Here is a 20,162-nt window from a genome sequence, read left to right on the forward strand (position 1 = left end):
AATCTATACTGACGGATCGAAAACTGCTAGTACGGTAGGTGCTGCTGCAGTGTTTCACTCATGCCTCATTACCATTAGCATGCAGCATCTTCACAGTTGAATTATATGCAGTCAAATTAGCATTTAGTAAAATTATTGAGCTTTCCATCTCATCTGCCATAATTTACACCTGCTCCCTCAGTGCTCTGCTCCCTCAGTTCCTCTGCCATAAGGAAGAATTTCTCATCCTATCTTGAAAGACATTCATTATTCATTCCTGGCTAATCTCCTGCATCGTGTCCAATCAGTTTTTGCTGGATCCCCGACAATGCTGGCATTCCAGGAAATGAAAGTGCTGATCTTGCCACTAAACATCCCCAATTAACTCTCTCACAACATCCTCAGGTTCCTCACACTGACTATAAACCCATTATTTGCAAAGCATGCTTCGATAATTGGTCACATATCTGGAAAAGTAACACCAACAATAAACTGTACCAAATAAAAGAAGATCCAGTGCTGTCACTCTCTGGCTTAAGACGAGAGGAAGTGGTATTGGGAGAAAACCCACCCCATGCTCATCCTGTCAGACCCAACTTATGGTCCATCATTTTTTGGTTGATGTCCTTTACATTCAACCATTCGGTTCAAACACTTTTCAATCACTCTCCATGTTGAATATATTTCCTGATTTATATGATTTCTTAGGAAATGAAGCAAATAATGAAGAACTTTTATTGTACAGTCAGTCCTTGGATAACACGTGTTTACACTACACGAATTCGATCATACACGATTTATAAATAGGGTAACGATATCTTATATAACATGAACCGAATTCGCTTATGCACGATTCGCCTTTGTGTTTACAAGAAATGGCAGTCGAATGCAGAATCACCCCAACCGAACGCAACACAATACGAATGAAGAGAAGATTCTGAAAATGTATTTATGTTTTTTATATCAGTGAAGGGGAAACACATTTCACCATAATAACATAAAAAGCAACACAATTCCAGCTATCGGTATAATCGCAAATGCAATTAGATCGAGTTTACTACCAGTTTATAACAGATTCCACTAGCAGAAACGCAACTGGAAATTGTTTTTATTGTTTTATGATAGTAACCCCTAGAAATGTGCTTTAGTAAAATGTGAGTTGTTAATCTCTGCCTTTACGGTGTTGTTTATTCAGTTGCTACATGCGCGCGCAGCTTTGTTTATGTGTATCAAGCGTGCCTCCTCATTTTGTAATTGTGCTTTATTCCCTAAAAATGAGTAAAATACTTAAAAGGTATGAAAAGGAAGTGTCCTGGTGAAGACACTGCAGATTCACAGAGAAAAACAAAACCAATATCGATAAACAGAGGCGGACTGGGTCAAAAATTCTTACCTGGGAAAATTTATAGTGGCCTCATACTATGGTTTATGGCCAAAATCATACCGGCCTCTGGGGTTTCCGGTAAGGCTTATGGCCAGTCCGCCTCTATTGATAGAGAAAAAAATATGAAATTGTGAAATGCTTTGAGCAAAATGAAAGACCATGTGATATTGCACGTGCTACAGGCCTAAATGAGGCAACGCCGAGAATTACAAAGAATGCAGAGAAAATAAAAACAACTTTCATAGCAGGAACAACTCAAAGTGAAATTAAAATCCATTAGATTAAGACACAAAGAATTGGAAGAGATGGAATGGCTGTTATCTGTTTGGATAGAAAATCAAACAAAAAACAAGTTTGCTTACAATAGAAGCAAAATACGTTACGTAATAAAATACGTAATGTATTTTATTACGATTATTTATTGTGTTTGGTAATGTTTTCGTTACAAATGTGTGTTCAATCTTGGGTGGTCGGCACCTAACCCTATTTTTCCTATAGGGCCTGTTGTTTATATTGCACGATTTTGCATTGCACGAGGATTTCTAGGAACACAACTATCGTGCTATACGAGGACTGACTGTATCTAAAACATATTGGATTGTACAGTAGCATATGATTTAACATCTATAATTATATCTAAAACATATTGGATTGTACAGTAGCATATGATTTAACATCTATAATTATATGTTGCCTATAAATAAACAGTGAACAGAAACAATTTGGCCCCAGTAGCCCTTGTGTTGTTAAGCCCAATACTAACAACAATGTACACTGTTCTTAAGGGGACGACAGCATTAAATTATGACTCATTCGTTGAGACTCAACTGTGCTGACCATGTCCACATCATTGGACACGTTATCGTGTTGTACTTTTCACTGTCACTTCTTGTTTCATGTGTATGTGTGTACATACATACATGCATTTTTAATGTACAGTGGGACCTTTATTAGCCAAGGTGAATTAGGACTAGAACTACCACAGATACTATAGGTACAACTCTTCTGACGTTTTTGTAATGTTTTGTGGTTCATTTATTACTATAACAAATGAACAGCTCAGCAATTGGATGTAAAATTATATGCAGAATAATTTAAAAATTTTATTTTAAAAAATAAATATAATTCAGTGATATGTGTACCTTGTACAGTTTAAGCCTGTATAGTATACACTAAACTAATACATTTTTAATTTTTCTTTCTCGCAGAATTTGATAAAATTGTTTTGACATAAAGTTATAAACATGCTGGTTGATTAGTTTACCATTTCAAATTAGTACAAAGTATTCTGGGGTTTTTTTTTTTTTTTATTTTATTTTATTTATTTATTAATTAAAGCGGTCCCAGCCAACCTATGGCAACCCTGTTGTCATTTACGCATAATTTAGCAGTACTCTGATATACTCCCTCTCAGGAAATGACCCACAACCAAAACAGATACATAGGAAAAAACCGAAAATAATCAAATTACATAAAAATTAAATTTCAGACAAAGTCCAAGCTTCATCTTCTCAGTCTTTCACTACCAGGAACTCCATTTAGGAAAGCCAGCAGCACAAGGAGCTGGAGTTGCAGTGGATATAGCAGACTCATGCCTCCACCAAAGCAAAGCCATTCATAACAGTTGCACAGAATTCCAGGTAATCCAACACTACACTATACCACATTACCAGTCTAAGGCTTCTAGATACAGAAGGGTCTTCCACCTAACAAATATAGCAGTTGCAAAGGCCTGGAAAGCCAAGAAGTTCTGTTTATCAAGTAGATTCATCTCACAGCCTTCTGCCATAAGATTGAGCTTACTCACCCAAGATACCAATTCAACCTTAGATCGTTATATTCCTCACAGAATTTTGAAAAAAAACAAAAAAAAACTGTAGTTAACAGATATTATCAATTGTAGTCAACAGATTACAGTTAAAAAGTGTTCAAATAATTGAGGTAATATTATGGTAATTTTGTGAGTATGGTTACTTCTTGGTTTGTATGTCACTTGGCTTTGCAAATAATTTTGATTTATGTTTCATTATTAATTTGTATGCTACAAAAATGGTTCGTTTTTTTAGTGTGATTCTCATTTATTTAATTGATTTATAATTCATTTATTTGAAATAACTGAATTGTAAATCATATGTCTTTTGCAGGAAAACTTACAACAGTATTAATACCCCTGGCGTATCTTATTTTTGTGTGAAATCGCTATTAAAATTTCAGAAGTGATTTCAAGGTGTACAGCTTGTACACCTTGAAAAGTTGGATGCCTATATGTAGATTAAAAGAAGAGTTGGGTTGCCTGCTTAATTTGAAGCAATTATACATGGCATTTGAAAGAATAGTTATAAAGTATGTATATTTGCCATCATGATGGTATAGAAAGAGTAAGAAATCATATTAGTGATCATGTTATTCTGTCCAACAAATATACCCAGCAATTGCAAGCTTGATCTAGTTAATGCTGGACCTGGATTTTTGTAGGTTTTAATTTTTGGGAAAAACAGTAAGGAAGAAAATATAAATTGGAATAAGAAAAAGTTAGTTTGGTGAATCTGATGCTGAACTGAAAATGGATGTTTGATTTGGTGCACATGTTCAGACTGGTTTGAAATGTAGAGGTTGAATTACAGGTGCTAATTCAGAACAGTGTCTGTGAGTATATCTGTATAGAAGCATGCTGCAGAAGCTGAATATTTGTGATAAAGATCATGGGGGGGGGGGGTCAGTTTCTACTAGAGTGATTATTCTGTTTTCAGTGGAGTCTCAAGTTTAAGATAAGTTTTGGAAACACATTCAGGGCTGTTTAAAAGAATAGTGATGCCAAGAAGAAAGTAGTTTGGGTTTTTTTTTGTTTTTTTTTTTTTTATGTAAAGGATATGGTTTTTCTGATGTTTTACTAGGGATTATACTGACTTCTAGAATTTTCATGTTGTAGAAATGCTGGAAGTCAGTATAATCCTTAGTCTAGGTACTTGAATTCTGTTGAACATGAATGATAGGACTGCATTTTAGAAGAGTTGAAGTTAACTAAATTTTCTTCTCCCTACTGAAGAAATATCTGGAAATCATTTAAGCCTCTAAGGAGTGAGTTTACTGAGAATGGTAAGCTCTGAGTACAGGGAGTTTCTTCATGAAATTTTGAAAATTTTTAAAAATTACAATTTTGTACATAAATGCCTTAAACATTCATTTATTCTTATTTTAACTAGTTTGCCCAAAGTTGGAGTGAAATTATCAGAAATCAAATCATTATTTTAAAAAAAATCAAAACTTGTGGGGGAAAAAAATCTGCTTTTTTTTATGCAATAATATCCTCTACATCTGTTTATTTGTTACTTGATTAAGTTTCATCATCTAGATCCAAATTTCATAGAATTTCAGCTTTTGTAAGTGCAAATTGGACAGTGGTGGCTGACAGGTGTAGTGTCTTCCTCTGATTTTCAATGATATATTTTCATTCTACGATATATTAAAACTGTCTGCTATTAGTTAGGAAAACAAGAGATGGCAGCAAATACTGGAAGATTGCAAGACAGTTCATATATAAATTGACCCATTATTTGAAACCTCCTTGAAAAGACTTTGAAAAACATTCATACACATATGGGTTAATGAATCATGTTAAGTGGTGTCAACATTCAATGAATTTTTCAACAGACCTTGCTCTGCTTGTGCAGGTCAAGATTTATTGAACTGGAAAGCAAACGTAAGAATATTGTAATCAGCAGAACTCTGGGTAGGATTTCCAGTCAGTGGAAGAAGATTGTTAATACAGTGAAACTTCTCCTAACGGACACCTCTCTATAACGGACATTTTCAAATTCCCCAACTCACCTCCATTGGTTTTAACATGTTTGCAGCTTCTGTCTAGCGGACATTCTCTGTAACGGACGCGGACAGGCAATCTGCACTCTTTCGCTTAGATTAGCACTTAATTTGATCTCCCCATAACGGACAGCGGGCGAGCTTACGGCCCTTTTTCTAGGAACTTTTCTTCCACGTATTGCCTCAATTGCGTTTATTTTCTATTTCCGATTTTCTGAATTTTATCAAGGTTTACGTCGTGGTTCTAAACCCTTTTTCGAGAATTTTAAGGCACGTATAAAACTTCTAATGAATTCGGTGTGTGCGGGGGGGGGGGGGGGATATGGTCGGCCTTTCGTCGTTTCAGTTTTCAGTTTTGTTCAGTGTCGTGTGAAGTGCACAATGTCTTCTCGTAAACATTTAACTTTAAAAGATAAAGTCGAACTCGTTAATGCGTAAGATCGGCAAAAAAAAAGTGTTCACAATCTCGCTGCAAAATTCAAAATCGGGAAGACGCAGGTAAGCGACATCCTAAAGAAAAAAATGAACTGCTCAAACAAATTTGGCAAAACGGAAATGATCAGGTTCAAAAATCATTCCCGAAAACTGTTGGACTTCAAATTGACAACGTTGCGTATGAGTGGTTTTGTTGCAAACGTGCTAAAAAATTCCCATTAATGGGCCTATTATTAGGGAAAAGGCTTTGGAGGTTGCGAAATCTATGGGAGTAAATGAGTTCAAAGCTTCTGTGGGATGGCTAGACAAGTTTAAAACTCGGCATAAAATTTCTTGGAAAACCGTAAGTGGTGAAGGTGGATCTGTTGATACTGGGGTTGTAACAGAGTGGACCGTCAAATTGGAAGATTTATGTCGTGATTTTGAAGCTAAGGATATTTACAACTGTGACAAAACAGGGCTGTTTTTTAAAGCTCTTCCTGAAAAAACAATGAGTCTAAAAAACGAAAAGTGTCAGGGCGGAAAAATTTCTAAGGAACGCTTGACTGTACTATTGTGTACAAATATGCTGGGAGACTTTGAACAACCTCTTGTTATAGGAAACCCACAAAATCCTCGTTGTTTCAAGGGCATAAAGTTGAATCGTTTGAATGTTGACTGGAAGTCTAATAAAAAAGCGTGGATGACACGAGATATCATGAGCTAATGGATAAGTCACTTTAACCAAAACATGATTCGTGAAAACAGAAAAATCATTCTTTTCATGGATAATGCTGCATCTCACCCGCACATTGAATTGTCCAACATTCAAATCGTTTTTCTGCCACCAAACACATCTGCAGTGTCAGCCCTTGGATCAAGGGATAATAAAAAATTTTAAACTTCACTACAGAAAACGTGTTTTAAGACATCTCATTGCAAACATGAACGATGTAACATGTGCGAGTGACCTTGCAAAGAAAATCAGCATCCTAGATGCGATTCAATGGATTTCCTCTTCAGTAAACGCAATTAGAAAACAAACTGTCGTGAACTGTTTTGTAAAGTCTGGCTTCTCAAACGCAAAAATTGAAGTTGTGAACAGCAATGTGGAGCACCAAGAAGAACAAGAACTTCAACATCTATTGATAATGTACGATACTTCAGCTACAAGTAACCCTGCTACAAAGATATAGACTCGAACCTCACTACAGAAGATGGTGCTATAGATATCGACATTATCATCAATATTTTTCAAGAAGTTCCTCATGAGGATGAAGAAATGGAAGGAGGTCATTCTGTCGAAGAACATATTAACGGCGAACCACCGATGAAAATAGAAGCGCTCGTACAAATCAATCGTTTAAAAATGTTTTTCGCCGCTGAAGAAGATACTGAAGGACTTTCGATGGTTTCTTCACTCCAGACAAATGTTGAAAACAAAATTATCAGCCGGAAGAAAATAAGTGATTACTATATGTATTTTTCTTAAGATAAAGTCGAAATATGCATAGCACAATTGTATGTATATTATTTACAAAAATATTGTGCAAAATCTGTATATATTTTAATTCAATTTTACATTAAACGTTTAACGATTTTTCTTTCTTTCTTGTTTTTTTTCTCCCTCAGACTTCTTGTTAGCGGACACTTCTCTCTAACGGACACATTTTCGTTTCCCATGGCTGTCCGTTAAAGGGAAGTTTCACTGTATATATTAAGGTTCCCAGAATGCAATAAAAAGAACATAAAGTGAAGGAGCTCAAAAATAGTTTTATTTTTATTCAAAGTAATCACTGCCTAATCAAATGCACTAGTTATACCATTCTAAAAGTTTCTGAAAAGAGTTGGTGAAGAAATCCAGAGAAATGCTGTTCAATGCAGCGGTTATGTTCTTCTGTATATCCACAGTGTCCCGAAATCACTTTCCTTTGAGGGCTGTTTTCATCTTAGGAAAGAGGAAGAAGTCCATTGGTGCTAGGTCGGGAGAGTAGGATGGGTGGTTGATCTGTACATGGCCATGTTCTGCCAGAATGTCTTCACTTCAAGAGCATTGTCATGTAACAATGACCGGCTGCCTTTCTCTGTAACTTGTGGCCTCGCCCAGGAAATGTACTTTAAAAGTCTTTGAAGCCCTGTATGTGGAATACATTATTGACTCTCTCTCTCCTTTGGGTACAAACTTCTTGTGAATCATGCCATTCGTAGAAAAACATGATCGACATAAGTTAATCCTGGACATCTGTAAACAATCTTTTTGGTCATTAGTAATTTTAAAGTTCACTGCATGCTCTTACACTGTCTCTGGGTAATACTGAAACGAGCAACACTCGTCTCCAGTGACAATATTCTAGGAAATTAGGATTGTCTTGATAAGACTAGACAGTCTTCGCATGATGACACTCTCTGTTGCTTCTGCTCATCCATGAGAATATGTAGAAATTTTGCACAGACCTTCCTTTTCCCTAAATCTTCATGCGTGCAGAATTTGTGGAATGATCTCTTTATTCATATGCAGCTCATTAGCCATCATCCTGAGTTTCAAATGATGATATCGTGCTGCAGTGTCCTGTACTTTTGTAAATCTGCTCCTATTTCGAAGGTCCATGGGTGCCCATTTCTGGGGTCATCATGAACATCCTCATGTCCATCTTTGAGCTGGTTGCACCATTCAAACACATTGGTATGACAATGTTTCATCACCATAATCAGTTTTTAACATTTCATATGTTTCTGTTTCAGATTTTCCCAGTTTGAAGCAAAATTTCATTGTTCCATATTGCAAAATCATGACACAGAATGTTAACGTTACTAACGAAACTAGTTGTTGCTTGCAACTTGTCGCCGTACTGGACAGTCTGTGTACCATCTTTTGGAGGAATTTTGAGTTACAGCATACCACTTCCATTTATTTTCAAACTCATCAAATATGATGCCACAGCACCAGTCCAGGAACTTTATTGTAACACCTCATATGGGAAAAGAATTGTTGAAGAAAAGAGAACCTTATGGGAAGAATTAGTCACCAGGTTAGAAGACAGAGGGCCATCAATTATCATATAAAGTAACAGTCAAAGAGAAAACTGGCTGTTTCAAAAATTGGTGATAGATCCTTGTAAGCCGGAAGCTTATTTAGAATAGCCTTAAGCTAAGGATGATTAAAAGCTTTAGAAATTTCGAGCCACTGCTTGAATTTCTCCAAACACTTCCAGGGTAGTGTTGTTCCACCATATGCTGGTGGAACAACACTACTAGAATCTGATTAGCAAAGCTAGTGGCAATTGCTAATGATATAGAAGGTTTCAAGATTGTATAAGAGTATGCAGTTGGATTTTTCGTTACTTTGGAAAGAGTTAAGGTAAATGCAGTGGGTTGATAATTGGAAGGAACAGATTTTCTTGCTTACTGAAGAATTAGCTGGACATGAGTAAATTTCCATTCAAAAGTAAAAAAATGCAGTTAGCTCTACGGTACAAGTTGCTTGAAAATGCTGTCATGACTTGAAGACCCCTTGGTATCAAGATTGTTTAGGATACTTCTAATCTTTTTGTCTAAAAACCAAAGTAATTCTTTACATTTGTTTATGTTAAGGGGAAGTCTTGTCTGACTAATTTGATTGGATACTATGATGTAGTCACAAAGGAACTGGATGCAAAGAATAACTTTGATATCATATATTTGGATCTTAGAAAAGCCTTTGATACTGTTGCACATGGAAGACTGCTGCACAAATTGGAGCAGTGTGTCATTGGAGGCAAATTGCTGCTATGGATAAAGGGATGGTTGAATGGGAGAAGACAGAGTGGTAATCGATGGACACTGCTCATCGTGGACTAATGTTATTAGTGGAGTCCCTCAGGGTTCAGTGTTGGGTCCATTGTTGTTTTCTGTATTTATAAATGATATTGATGATGGTATATCAGGCTTAATGTCCAAGTTTGCAGACGATACGAATGTTGGCAGGGTTGTTAATGACAGTACACTGCTGCAACAGGATCTAGAAAAGTTGAGCAGATGGGCTGAGAGGTGGCAAATGAAGTTTAACATTGACAAATGTAAAATACTACGTATGGAAAGCAGTAATCCCAGATTAACTATGAACTCTGTGGTACCACACTGACAGTGGTAAAGAATGAAAAGGACCTGGGGGTAATTGTGCAGGCAGATATGAAGTTTTCTGAGCAGTGCAGACGGTCTGCAAGAGTAGCTCATGGTGTCTAGTCGATGATATACAGGAATTTTTCTAGCAGGGATAAGGCAGTGGTCAGGCCACACCTTGAGTACTGTATACAGGTCTGGAGGCCTCATTTCAAGAAGGATGTAGAGCTGTTGGAACAAGTACAGAGAAGGGCAACAAGATTAGTGAATGGAACAAAAGGTTGCCCTTACGAAGAAAGGCTCAAGTTTTGCAAATTACAGTGTCTGGAAACTAGGCACCTGCGAGGTGATCTGATTGAGGTGTATAAAGTCTTGAATGGTTTGAGCATGCTCAATGCGGATGGGATTCTTCCTCTTGCTCAGAATAATCGCCTGAGAGGGCAGAAATTGAAATCGAGGAAAGATGGTTGTAGGATAGATGTGCAGACGTTTGCCTTTAGCCAGCGGGTGGTTGATTGCTGGAACAAACTTCCATCTGTCGTAGACGTTGATAGCTTAAATAGAGATTCAAGGCAGAACTTGACAAATATTTGGAGCAAGTGAATGGGTGAAATAAAGTTTTTTTTTTTTTTTTTGGCTGATGCTATATAAGCTTTGCTTTCTTGCATCATGTGCCTATGCTAATGTTATAATTGTTTTAACTTAAAGTGTTTATGTTAAAACAATTTTAAAGATCATCTATACAAAAATTAGAGGAAAATTAAGATGCTAATGATGCTGCAACAGAACCATCAGGTTGAAACAAGTGGAAGTGTGGATAAACAGAAGTCATTGACAAGAAGCAAGTTCCTCGCTCTTAGGCCTTTCAAAATGAACTTTGGAGAAAAACCAATTGTAATATGCTATTTTTTTATTGTTATGGTTATTCAGAATATCATATCACAATTTTTATAAAACCATGGTTCAGATGAAGGATAAAAGTTTAAAGTATAATGAGGAATAAAGGATTTTTTCTCATTAGAATAATTTTTGATAGCATACTGAATAAAAATTATAATCAGGAGATTTAGAACAGTTACCCTACCAAGTAAAAGAGGAATAGAAATGTTTCAGACCATCCCATATTTCATTGTTGAAATACTAAATGCTATGAGGCTGAGGCCATAGCATAGGGTTTCTTCTGGAGAAAACACAGACACCATATTGTTACAACACAGTTTATATATTAATATGTTTCAACTAGTATAGTTGAAGACAAATAACACAAACTGTGTGGAAGGGTTGTTGATAAAGAAAAGATCAAGAGTGTTAGGTTTGTGGTTAGCAAATGAAAAAGTTTTGTGAAGTTATTATTAAGTGAAGTCAATTCAGAGCATCCGAGCAAAAAAAAAAAAAAAAAATTCTTTTTCTTCAGACGTTCTACTTTCTATTTAATTAAAGATCTTTCCTGTTTTTCATCCTGGAGTATATAGGAATGTGAAGGAAAACAGGACACATTTTGTATCTTTCTTCACTTTCAATTCCATTCATTCCTTCATTAGATTCCCAAATAAAAGTTGTGGTGAGGGTTAGAAGCAGCAGTCTATCTAGAAGTCTGAGGTCTTTAAATATGTAGTGTACGTGCAAGGCATACCTTGCATATTTAAAGACCTCATCAAAATCAGTTTGTTTCACAGTTTTCTTTACCTTATCTCACCACATTTTTTAGTGAAATCTCAACTATTAATAGTCTTATATACCACTTATCTTAATTCTAATTGCTCAGACCATTAATCTTTGGTTCAATCCTTTTAAAGTGGTGTATGTTCATGCCTCTTCTAATATTAGATGTTTTATATAGGAAATCTCCTGTTTTTGATCTCTTTTTGGTTCAACTTGTTATCAGCTTCCCTTCCCAATATCTCTCTCTCTCTCTCTCTCTCTCTCTCTCTCTCTCTCTCTCTCTCTCATTGGAAATTTCTTACTTTTTATCTTGTAACTTTACTTTCTTCATTCATACTTTTCTAGCAGTGAGGTTGTTGTCTATGGTTTCTAATTCCAGCTGGCTTACTTTGCAAATCTGGCTGTTAGGTATGCAATAGCTTTTGCTATCACTAATGACATGATCTATCTATCTATCTATTATAATCCTAATTACTCACCTAATTTTCTTTATTTTTTTTCTTGCCAATTCATGTCAACTATTTTCTGAGTTTGTGAATTTGTACATCAGAAATATTACCTCTAATTATCCTCTCTCCGGAAGGATCCTGTTTTTTTTTGCCATTCTTTCATCCCCCCCCCTTTAAATAAGCATTCAAAATAATGCCAAATGGGGTCTGTATGACTTCTATTTTTTTCATGCCGTTTTTTTTTTTAAATCTTATTATCTCAGTGGTTCTCTAGTTACTTAACATTCTTATATGGAGAAAATCCATCATTCTTTACTGTTTATCAGTTTTTATCTTAACTTTAATTTTATGATGTGTGCAGAAAGATTAATAAAGTGTATCACAGTTATCTTGCATCTAAATCTTCAGCTTCATTTTAAAAGTTGGTTACTTTTGAATGAATTAAAATGACCAGAAAAAATTTGTCTCCCTAACCTTAGTATAGTAAAAAAGGAATAAATATGTCCTCTTGTAATATATAAATATTTCTTGTAAAGCTACTTTTATCAACTGCTTTGTCAATATCAGGATAAGGTGTTCACCTGCTCACTAAAATGACAGTATTACTGAAATAATTATTAGAGGATGGCATTCTTTGAAATAAATAGCAGTATACTATTCATTTTGGGAAGTGCTGTTTATTTGAAATCAGAAAGAACTAAAACTATGATAAATTGCATCCCATGTTCAGAATTATAAAAAGAATGTGTTGCATTAGGGTAATATATATTATTGAACCTCCAACTGAAAATTGATTTTGCTCTTTCTTTTTAGATTATATATAATTTTCAATTTATTTCTCCGTTTTTAATGTTATCATTGTAGATTTTAACCAGTAAAAAGTGGTTTTGTGTGTTAAATAAATGTTGTGCTTTGTTATGTTTTCTGAAAGATGTTTTGTGTTATTTTGCATTTTAGATGGAAAGGCGGATACGCCTAAAAACACTTAATTCCCACATCACATGCAAAATTTGCAAAGGTTATTTGATTGATGCTACTACAGTTATTGAATGCTTGCACACATGTAAGTAATACTGAATTTTGTACTCAATACATGCTGTATTACAAACCAATTTTGCTATTTTTAATTTATTAAACATAAGTTGTTAACTTATAGTGCAGTTATTTAGTGTAATTCACATCAAACTAAAATAAAGTGAAAATTGCATTAGATATAACATTACAAAATGAAACCTCAAATAGTGATGATGCACCCATGAAAACGAGCTATGAATTTTTAATTACTTGTATGTAAGTTTGTGTGACAGTACTGCTTTCTCAATTAAACCAATTCATTTCATTTCATTTTTTATTTAAAAAATAAATTAATAAATAATTTTTGGGTTTTTGAATTCTAGACCTTTTTCTAATGGATTGTAATACTCAGGGCTTTTTTTGTGACCGTACGCAACGGTACGGCGTGCCAGCACGGGTGACATGCCTGGCACGCAGTCGGTGTCAGCCATGCCAGCTGCTTCCATCTATTAAGGAGATCATGTGACAATGGGCGGAGTCAGCACCCGTCTATCGCGGCCGTATCACTAGCAGTCTGGAAGGGGTACCCGTTTCTGAATCTTGACCAAAACTTCATTGTGAAATTATTTTTACTTATTTTTTTACTTGGTACTTACCGTATTTTTACATTTTACTTATTATTTTTTATTTATTAAATAAGACTCACCTTTGACTTATTTTTAATATACTTGTATAATAAATTTATGCTTAATAAAATGTGTGTTAATAAAATTAATGGTCGAGATTCAGTATCGGATATAGCGTACCAACTGCTAGCGATACAACTGTGATTGACTTGTGCTGACTCCGCCGAGTGTCACGTGATCCTTAACAGACGGAAGCAGCTGGCATGGCTGACACCTACTGCATGTCACCCGTGCCGGCACGGAATTTTTCTTGATAACAAAGAATGAGTACCGGCACCTATTTTTTTACAAAAAAAGTACTGGTAATACTTAATATAATTTTTTATAAAAATCTCAAATAAAAAATTATTTTTACATTGTATTTCCAACACAAACAAGACTTAATTTTAATTATTCCAAGAGATTTAATTATTCTTTTTATAAGGATTCTAAAATTTCAAAATTACTCAAGCACTCATAATTTAGAATTTTTTATTCATTGTGGGGCATTTTGCTTCTCAGCATATTTCACATAATTATGCTGCATAAACAATAGACCGATCTTAAGAACAATGTAAAACTGTAACATGAGAGAGACAGGGGTGGCACTGTTTACTGCTGAGTTAATGATACTTTATTTTAAAATGAGTTATCAGTATAAAATTTAAATCCATGCAAATAAAATTAATTTTTAATTTCATAATACAGGTATCACTTGTTTAGCATGCTTTCAGGTAGTATTATTTCACTTTTGCATGGTTTTCCTGCTAAGGTACTTTTTACATAAACCTGTTTCATTCATATCCATTTTTCCTTATGTTTGACATATGATTGAAGGTTATAGCTACCTAATCTGAACATTAAGATTAATTAACACATCACTATTACACCAACAGATTCAGCTGAAGCTTAGTTAATATCTTTTGTTGTTTTTGAAGTTGGTGGCATTGTTTTCACTACTTGTGATTTGTGCAGATTTGTGATCATGCTTAGAGCAGCTGAATGTATTAAGATTTAGACAAAACTATTGATAATCAAAATTATCAGAATCATGTTGCCTTAATTTTACTTCTGTATCAGTCTTTTTTTTTTTCATGTGTCATGTAGTGAAAATTGCTTATGTTTCTGCTTGGTAATGTTTCGAAATTATTTGTGATTCATATTTTAAAGGCATTTATCTCATGTCTTCAAAAAGATCATCTTCAACTCCTGTGCTGATAAAAGGAAATGTATTGATTTAGAAATTAAACGTGCTGTGATTAGGTGCCTTTAAAAGTGTAATTGTGTGAATTGATGTTGCTAATTCACTGGGTCTGTCTGACTGTACTGTTTACTATAAAGAAGAATAAAGACAAAATAAGGAAGTATGATCGGGATGTAATTCTATCATCAGCTGCTAAATTGCAGCATTTGCATAGTTTTACAGTGGAGAAAATGGAAGCCTTAACAATAATTTGAATTGAAAACCAACCACTTGTTGTGGTTGGTTTTCAATTCAAATTATTGATAAGGCTTCCATTTTCCCATTAAGCACAATAATAATAATGCAAAAGAAGATTGCTTTGATGATTTGAAAGTGAATCTATATCCACCAAAAGTTTCAAGGCCAGTTCTGGTTGGTTTGAGTAAAAAAAAAAAAAAGGGGGGGGGGGGGGAAGCTAATCTATTCAACTTGAAATAAACTGGTGAGGGAGCTAGTGCTGATTTTTAGGTGGGACAAGCATTGTGAGACTTTTCAACTCTGTTAAGGCAGGAAAAGATAAGTTTAACTGTTGTTATTGTTTTTTTTTTTTTGTTGTTGAAACCAATACTAATATACTTCATGCGTGCCAATGGCTCTTAAAATGATATATAAAAAAACCTCTATACATTTAAGGCCATTTAAAGAAATCATTAGGCAAGAGGATTCGTGGAACAGGTGTCGGCAAGCTAACGATGAATTCTGGAGAAATTACGTCATTCGTGCCATTAACAGTATTGGATAATCTTGGAGTGAAATGAAACATTCAGCATTGAATTTAGTGTGGAGAAAAATATGGCTGGACGGTTGTTTATTGATTTCCAAAGCTTTGGTGAACAAAGCTTAAATAGTTAAACATTCACAAGATGTTAGCTTCAGTAAGATTGAGATAGGAAATGATAAAGTTGTTAAATTCACTTAGTGAAGCACTATCAGATGAATACTTGCTTGAAATGGGGAGGATGAAAGCAGCTTTGGAAAATGAGGAAGAAAAAGACTGGAGGACAGATCATTCATAAAAGAAACTAGGATGAGTATCTTATTTTTTTATATTTCGTCCATTAATATAACTGTTGAAAAACCCTCTATGGTCAAGAACATGGTATGTTTCTTGATCATAGAGGGTTTTTCTTCTATCCAATCACCAACAAAACTGGTGATTGAATAGAAGTAGATGTGTATTTATTAAAATACTGGCACCTGAAGAAATTCATTATAATATTAGCATTAGTAGAGGCATGTGATGGAAGAAAGCAAGCTTATTCAGCATCAGCCAAAAAAAAAAAAAAAAACACACCACACACACAACCACTCCCATTTCACCCCTCCATTCGTTCGAAATACCTGTCCAGTTGAGCTTTAAATTTGTTTAGGCTATCAACTTCAACAACAAGTGATGGAAGTCGGTTCCACCAACCAACCACCCGCTGGCCAAAGGCAAATTTCCGCACATCTATCCGACATCCGTCCTTCATCAATTTGAATTTATGCCCTCTGTGGTGATTATTCTGAGCAAGATGAAGAATCCCATTGGCATTGAGCATGCTCAAACCATTCAAAGCCTTATGCACCTCTATCAAATCACCTCGCCGGTGCCTAGTCTCCAGACTCTGTAATTTGCAAAACTTAAGCCTTTCTTCGTAAGAGCAACTCTTTGTTCCATTCACTAATCTTGTTGCCCTTCTCTGTACCCGTTCCAGCAGCTCTACATCCTTCTTGAAATGAGGCCTCCAGACCTGTATACAGTACTCAAGATGTGGCCTAACCATTGCCTTATACAAGGGAATAATCACCTCCTTATCCCTGCTAGAAAAATTCCTGTATATCATTGACAAGACACCATGAGCTACTCTTGCAGCTCGTCTGCACTGCTCAGAGAACTTCATATCTGCCTGCACAATTTACCCCCAGGTCCTTTTCATTCTCCACCACTGTCAGTGTAGTACCGCAGAGTTGATACGTTGCTCTGGGGTTACTGTTTCCCATATGTAGTACTTTACATTTGTCAATGTTAAACTTCATTTGCCACCTCTCAGCCCATCTGTTCAACCTTTCCAGATCCTGTTGCAGCAGCATAGCGTCAGTAGTGTCCTTAACAACCCTGCCAACCTTTGTATCATCTGCAAACTTGGACATTAAACTTGATATCCCATCATCAATATCATTCATAAACACCGAAAACAACAAAGGACCTAACACTGAACCCTGAGGAACTCCACTAATAACATTAGTCCACGTTGAGCAGTGTCCATTGATTACCACTCTCTGTCTTCTGCCACTCAACCATCCCCTTATCCATAGCAGCAATTTGCCTCCAATGCCACACTGCTCCAATTTGTGCAGCAGTCTTCCATGTGCAACAGTATCAAAAGCCTTTCTAAGATCCAAATATATAATATCAAAGTTATTCCCTGCATCCAGTTCTTTTGTGACTACATCATAAAATTGGTCAGGCAAGACCTGCCCTTAACAAAACCATGCTGCGTCTGAGCTATAACTGAATTCTTTTCTAGATGATCCTGCAGTGCTTCTTTAACCAGTGCCTCCATTAATTTACCTGGAACAGAAGTTAAACTAACAGGTCTATAATTACTTGTGTCAGCCTTTGATCCTCCTTTGTGAATTGGGGTTACATTTGCACATCTCCAGTCCATGGGTACCTCCCCTGAGTCCAAAGAAGCTCTCATAATTATGGCTAGGGGTTTGCTTACTTCCTTTGCTGCCTCCTTTAATATAACTGGATAGATCCCATCCACCCCAGGTGCCTTTTTTATGTTTATCCTCAACAATCTCTCCTCCACTTTCCTCTCAGTTATTACAAAATCATATAGCTCACTGCCAATGTTTACTTTACCTACATCATTCTCCTTCCTGAATAACTCCTCATGCGTTAATGTAGATGCAAAATACTCGTTTAGATTGTTAGCCACCTGAGCAGAATCCTCAACTGTTGAACCATCAATATCCAGTGGACCAATCTGATTCATCCCTTTCCTTCTTGAGTTTAAATATGTAAAGAACTCTTTTCTGTTTTTCTTTGCATCCTTTGCCAAGGATTTTTCGTAGTCTGCCTTTGCCTGCCTAATCTCCTTTGTGACTTGGTTACAGACTAACTTATATCTATTATAGGCTTCCGTGTCACCCATTAATTTGTATGTATCCCATGCATTTTTCTTCTCTGCCACATGTCTCATTAGTTCATCTGACAGCCATTTAGGCCTAAACCTTGAACAATATTTCTTAGTTGGTATGTAAAGCCTGGTAGCCTCCAAGATTAGTTCCTTGAATGCTTCCCATTTTGAGTTTGCTGTTGGTAACATCATCAGTTGGTCCCACTGTATAGAATTTAAATACTGTCTCGGACCATCATAGTCGCCTTTACGAAAACAAAAACCCTTCCCTTTACCTCTGATGGTAGTTACCTCCTTGAGTAAATCCCACTTCAACACACTGTGATCATTGCCACCCAGTGGTTCATTTATCTGCAGATTCTCAATGCATGAAGAATCACTACTGATAATCAGATCAAGAGTATTGCTCCCTCTTGTTGCCTCACGAACATGCTGATGTAGAAAACAATCATCCAATAAATCCACAAAAGCCTTGCTAGTGTGCGAGTGACCAACCCACAAATTCCAGTCAATATCTGGGAAATTAAAATCCCCCATTATAAGACTCTCTGATTTACTGGCCCACTCTATTTCCCTGTACAATATCTTATTATACTCATCAGAGTCATTAGGCCTATAGCACACTCCTACTCTCAATTTTGATTTCCCTATGCTTATGTCACACCAAACTGACTCGACACTGCCCTGTCCATCGATGTCGACTGGCTTCACTTCCTTGGACTTTATGTGTTTCTTAATTAATAGCATAACCCCTCCTCCCCTCCTGTCCCGTCTATCCTTTCTATACACATTGCATTCCCCAAATTCCAGTTCCGCATTACTTATATCTGTGTGACACCACGTCTCTGATATCCCAACAATATCTGCCTTTGATGTTTTGAGCAATACCTCAAATTCATCAAATTTATTTACCAAACTCCTAGCATTGGTGTACACGCAGGTATACATGCACCTGTTTCTATTCTTAGCTATCCTAACACAACCCATGTGTTTACTTGTACCGCAATGACTCCCAGCAGTCTCTGAAATATCCTGCATCTTGTTTTTCAGGCTTCTGCTCATTTCAATAGAAGCAGTGCAAGAATCACTTCCACCTCTGCCAGTGGCTACTGTTAATCTATTAGTCCTTGTATCCCCCCCCAACTAGCAGTTTTCCGACCCACCTAACACTGCCTCGACAGCATCAGCAAAAATTCTTGCACCCTTTCTATTTAAGTGTATCCCATCCCTGTAGAAGCAATCTCTCCTGTTAACAAGTAATCTTGATAATCCAGAAATACATTACACAATAAAATGCCTGCATACTTTGAATATTTTCCAAATTGTTTTGAATGTATTGTTTTTTATTATTTTACAATATATTTGGAAACTTTCTTGAGGGAAAGTTTCTAAAAAAACTGTTGAAGTTTACTTACTGCAGAGCTGGCTCACTGCATAAGTAGTGATGTGAGTAATTCCTGTGATCAGGTTTTCACTAATTCACAAAATTTTGGATTCTGGGTATAACTGGATGAAAGAGAAGCGACCATCTAAGGTTTAACTATAGAATGACAACACTTCATCCACTGTGACAAGAAATTTATTAATTTTGGAAATGAGCTCTTTTGACTTACTAAAGAGCTGCAGGGCAGTTTGACACCAAGCATGTAAATTTAATTTGTGCCATTTAGCTTTGAACAAAGACTTTAAGGCAGCAACTGTGGTGCAAGGCTATTCTGTGCTAAATTTTAAATATAAATTAGTTACCAAATTAAGTTCTTTTTGGCAGGACCAATTGATAATGTTACCAACTGCAAATTCTAAATGGGAAGCATTCAGGGAAGTATTTGTACAAGCTACAAAGCTTTTCATACCAGCTAAGAGATACTGTTCAAGGTTGTGACCTAAGTGGATGATAAATGAATTAATGAGACTAGTGGCAAAGAAGAAAAGGGGCATGGGATAATCATAAATTATTAGGGAACACAACAGCATAGAGTAAATGCAAACTAGTCTGTAATCAAGTCACAAAGGGTGCTAGACAAGATAAGGCAGATTTTGAGAAGTCTGTCTAAGAATGCAAAGTAGAAAGGAGTTCTTTGTTTATATTAGCACTAGATGGAAAGGAATGAACTACATTGGTCCACTGGATACAAATGGTATAACTATTGATGGTCCTGTTCTGGTTGCTGATAAATTGAATACAGTAAACCCCCGCTATTCGTGGTTTCGCGTATTCGCGGTCGCTGATTTAATATAAAATGAAACCTAAAATGTGAATTTTAAAGCGCCGTGAACATTTTCTGCCATAAAAAAACATGGGTGTGG

General features: G+C 35.9%; 1 protein-coding gene across 1 annotated transcript in view; it reads left to right on the forward strand.

Moving 5' to 3' along the window:
- l(3)73Ah (polycomb group ring finger 3-like lethal (3) 73Ah) overlaps positions 1-20,162 on the forward strand; it is a 143,563-nt gene that overhangs the window by 66,584 nt on the left and 56,817 nt on the right. The window contains exon 3 of the mRNA XM_090384801.1: positions 12,763-12,868. Within this exon, the coding sequence (XP_090240927.1) occupies positions 12,763-12,868 (106 nt within the window). The remainder of the gene's footprint in view (positions 1-12,762; positions 12,869-20,162) is intronic.

Source organism: Mastigoproctus giganteus, chromosome 11 (genome assembly GCF_048544385.1).
Source record: "Mastigoproctus giganteus isolate SK-2022 chromosome 11, ASM4854438v1, whole genome shotgun sequence".
Classification (NCBI taxonomy): domain Eukaryota; kingdom Metazoa; phylum Arthropoda; class Arachnida; order Uropygi; family Thelyphonidae; genus Mastigoproctus; species Mastigoproctus giganteus.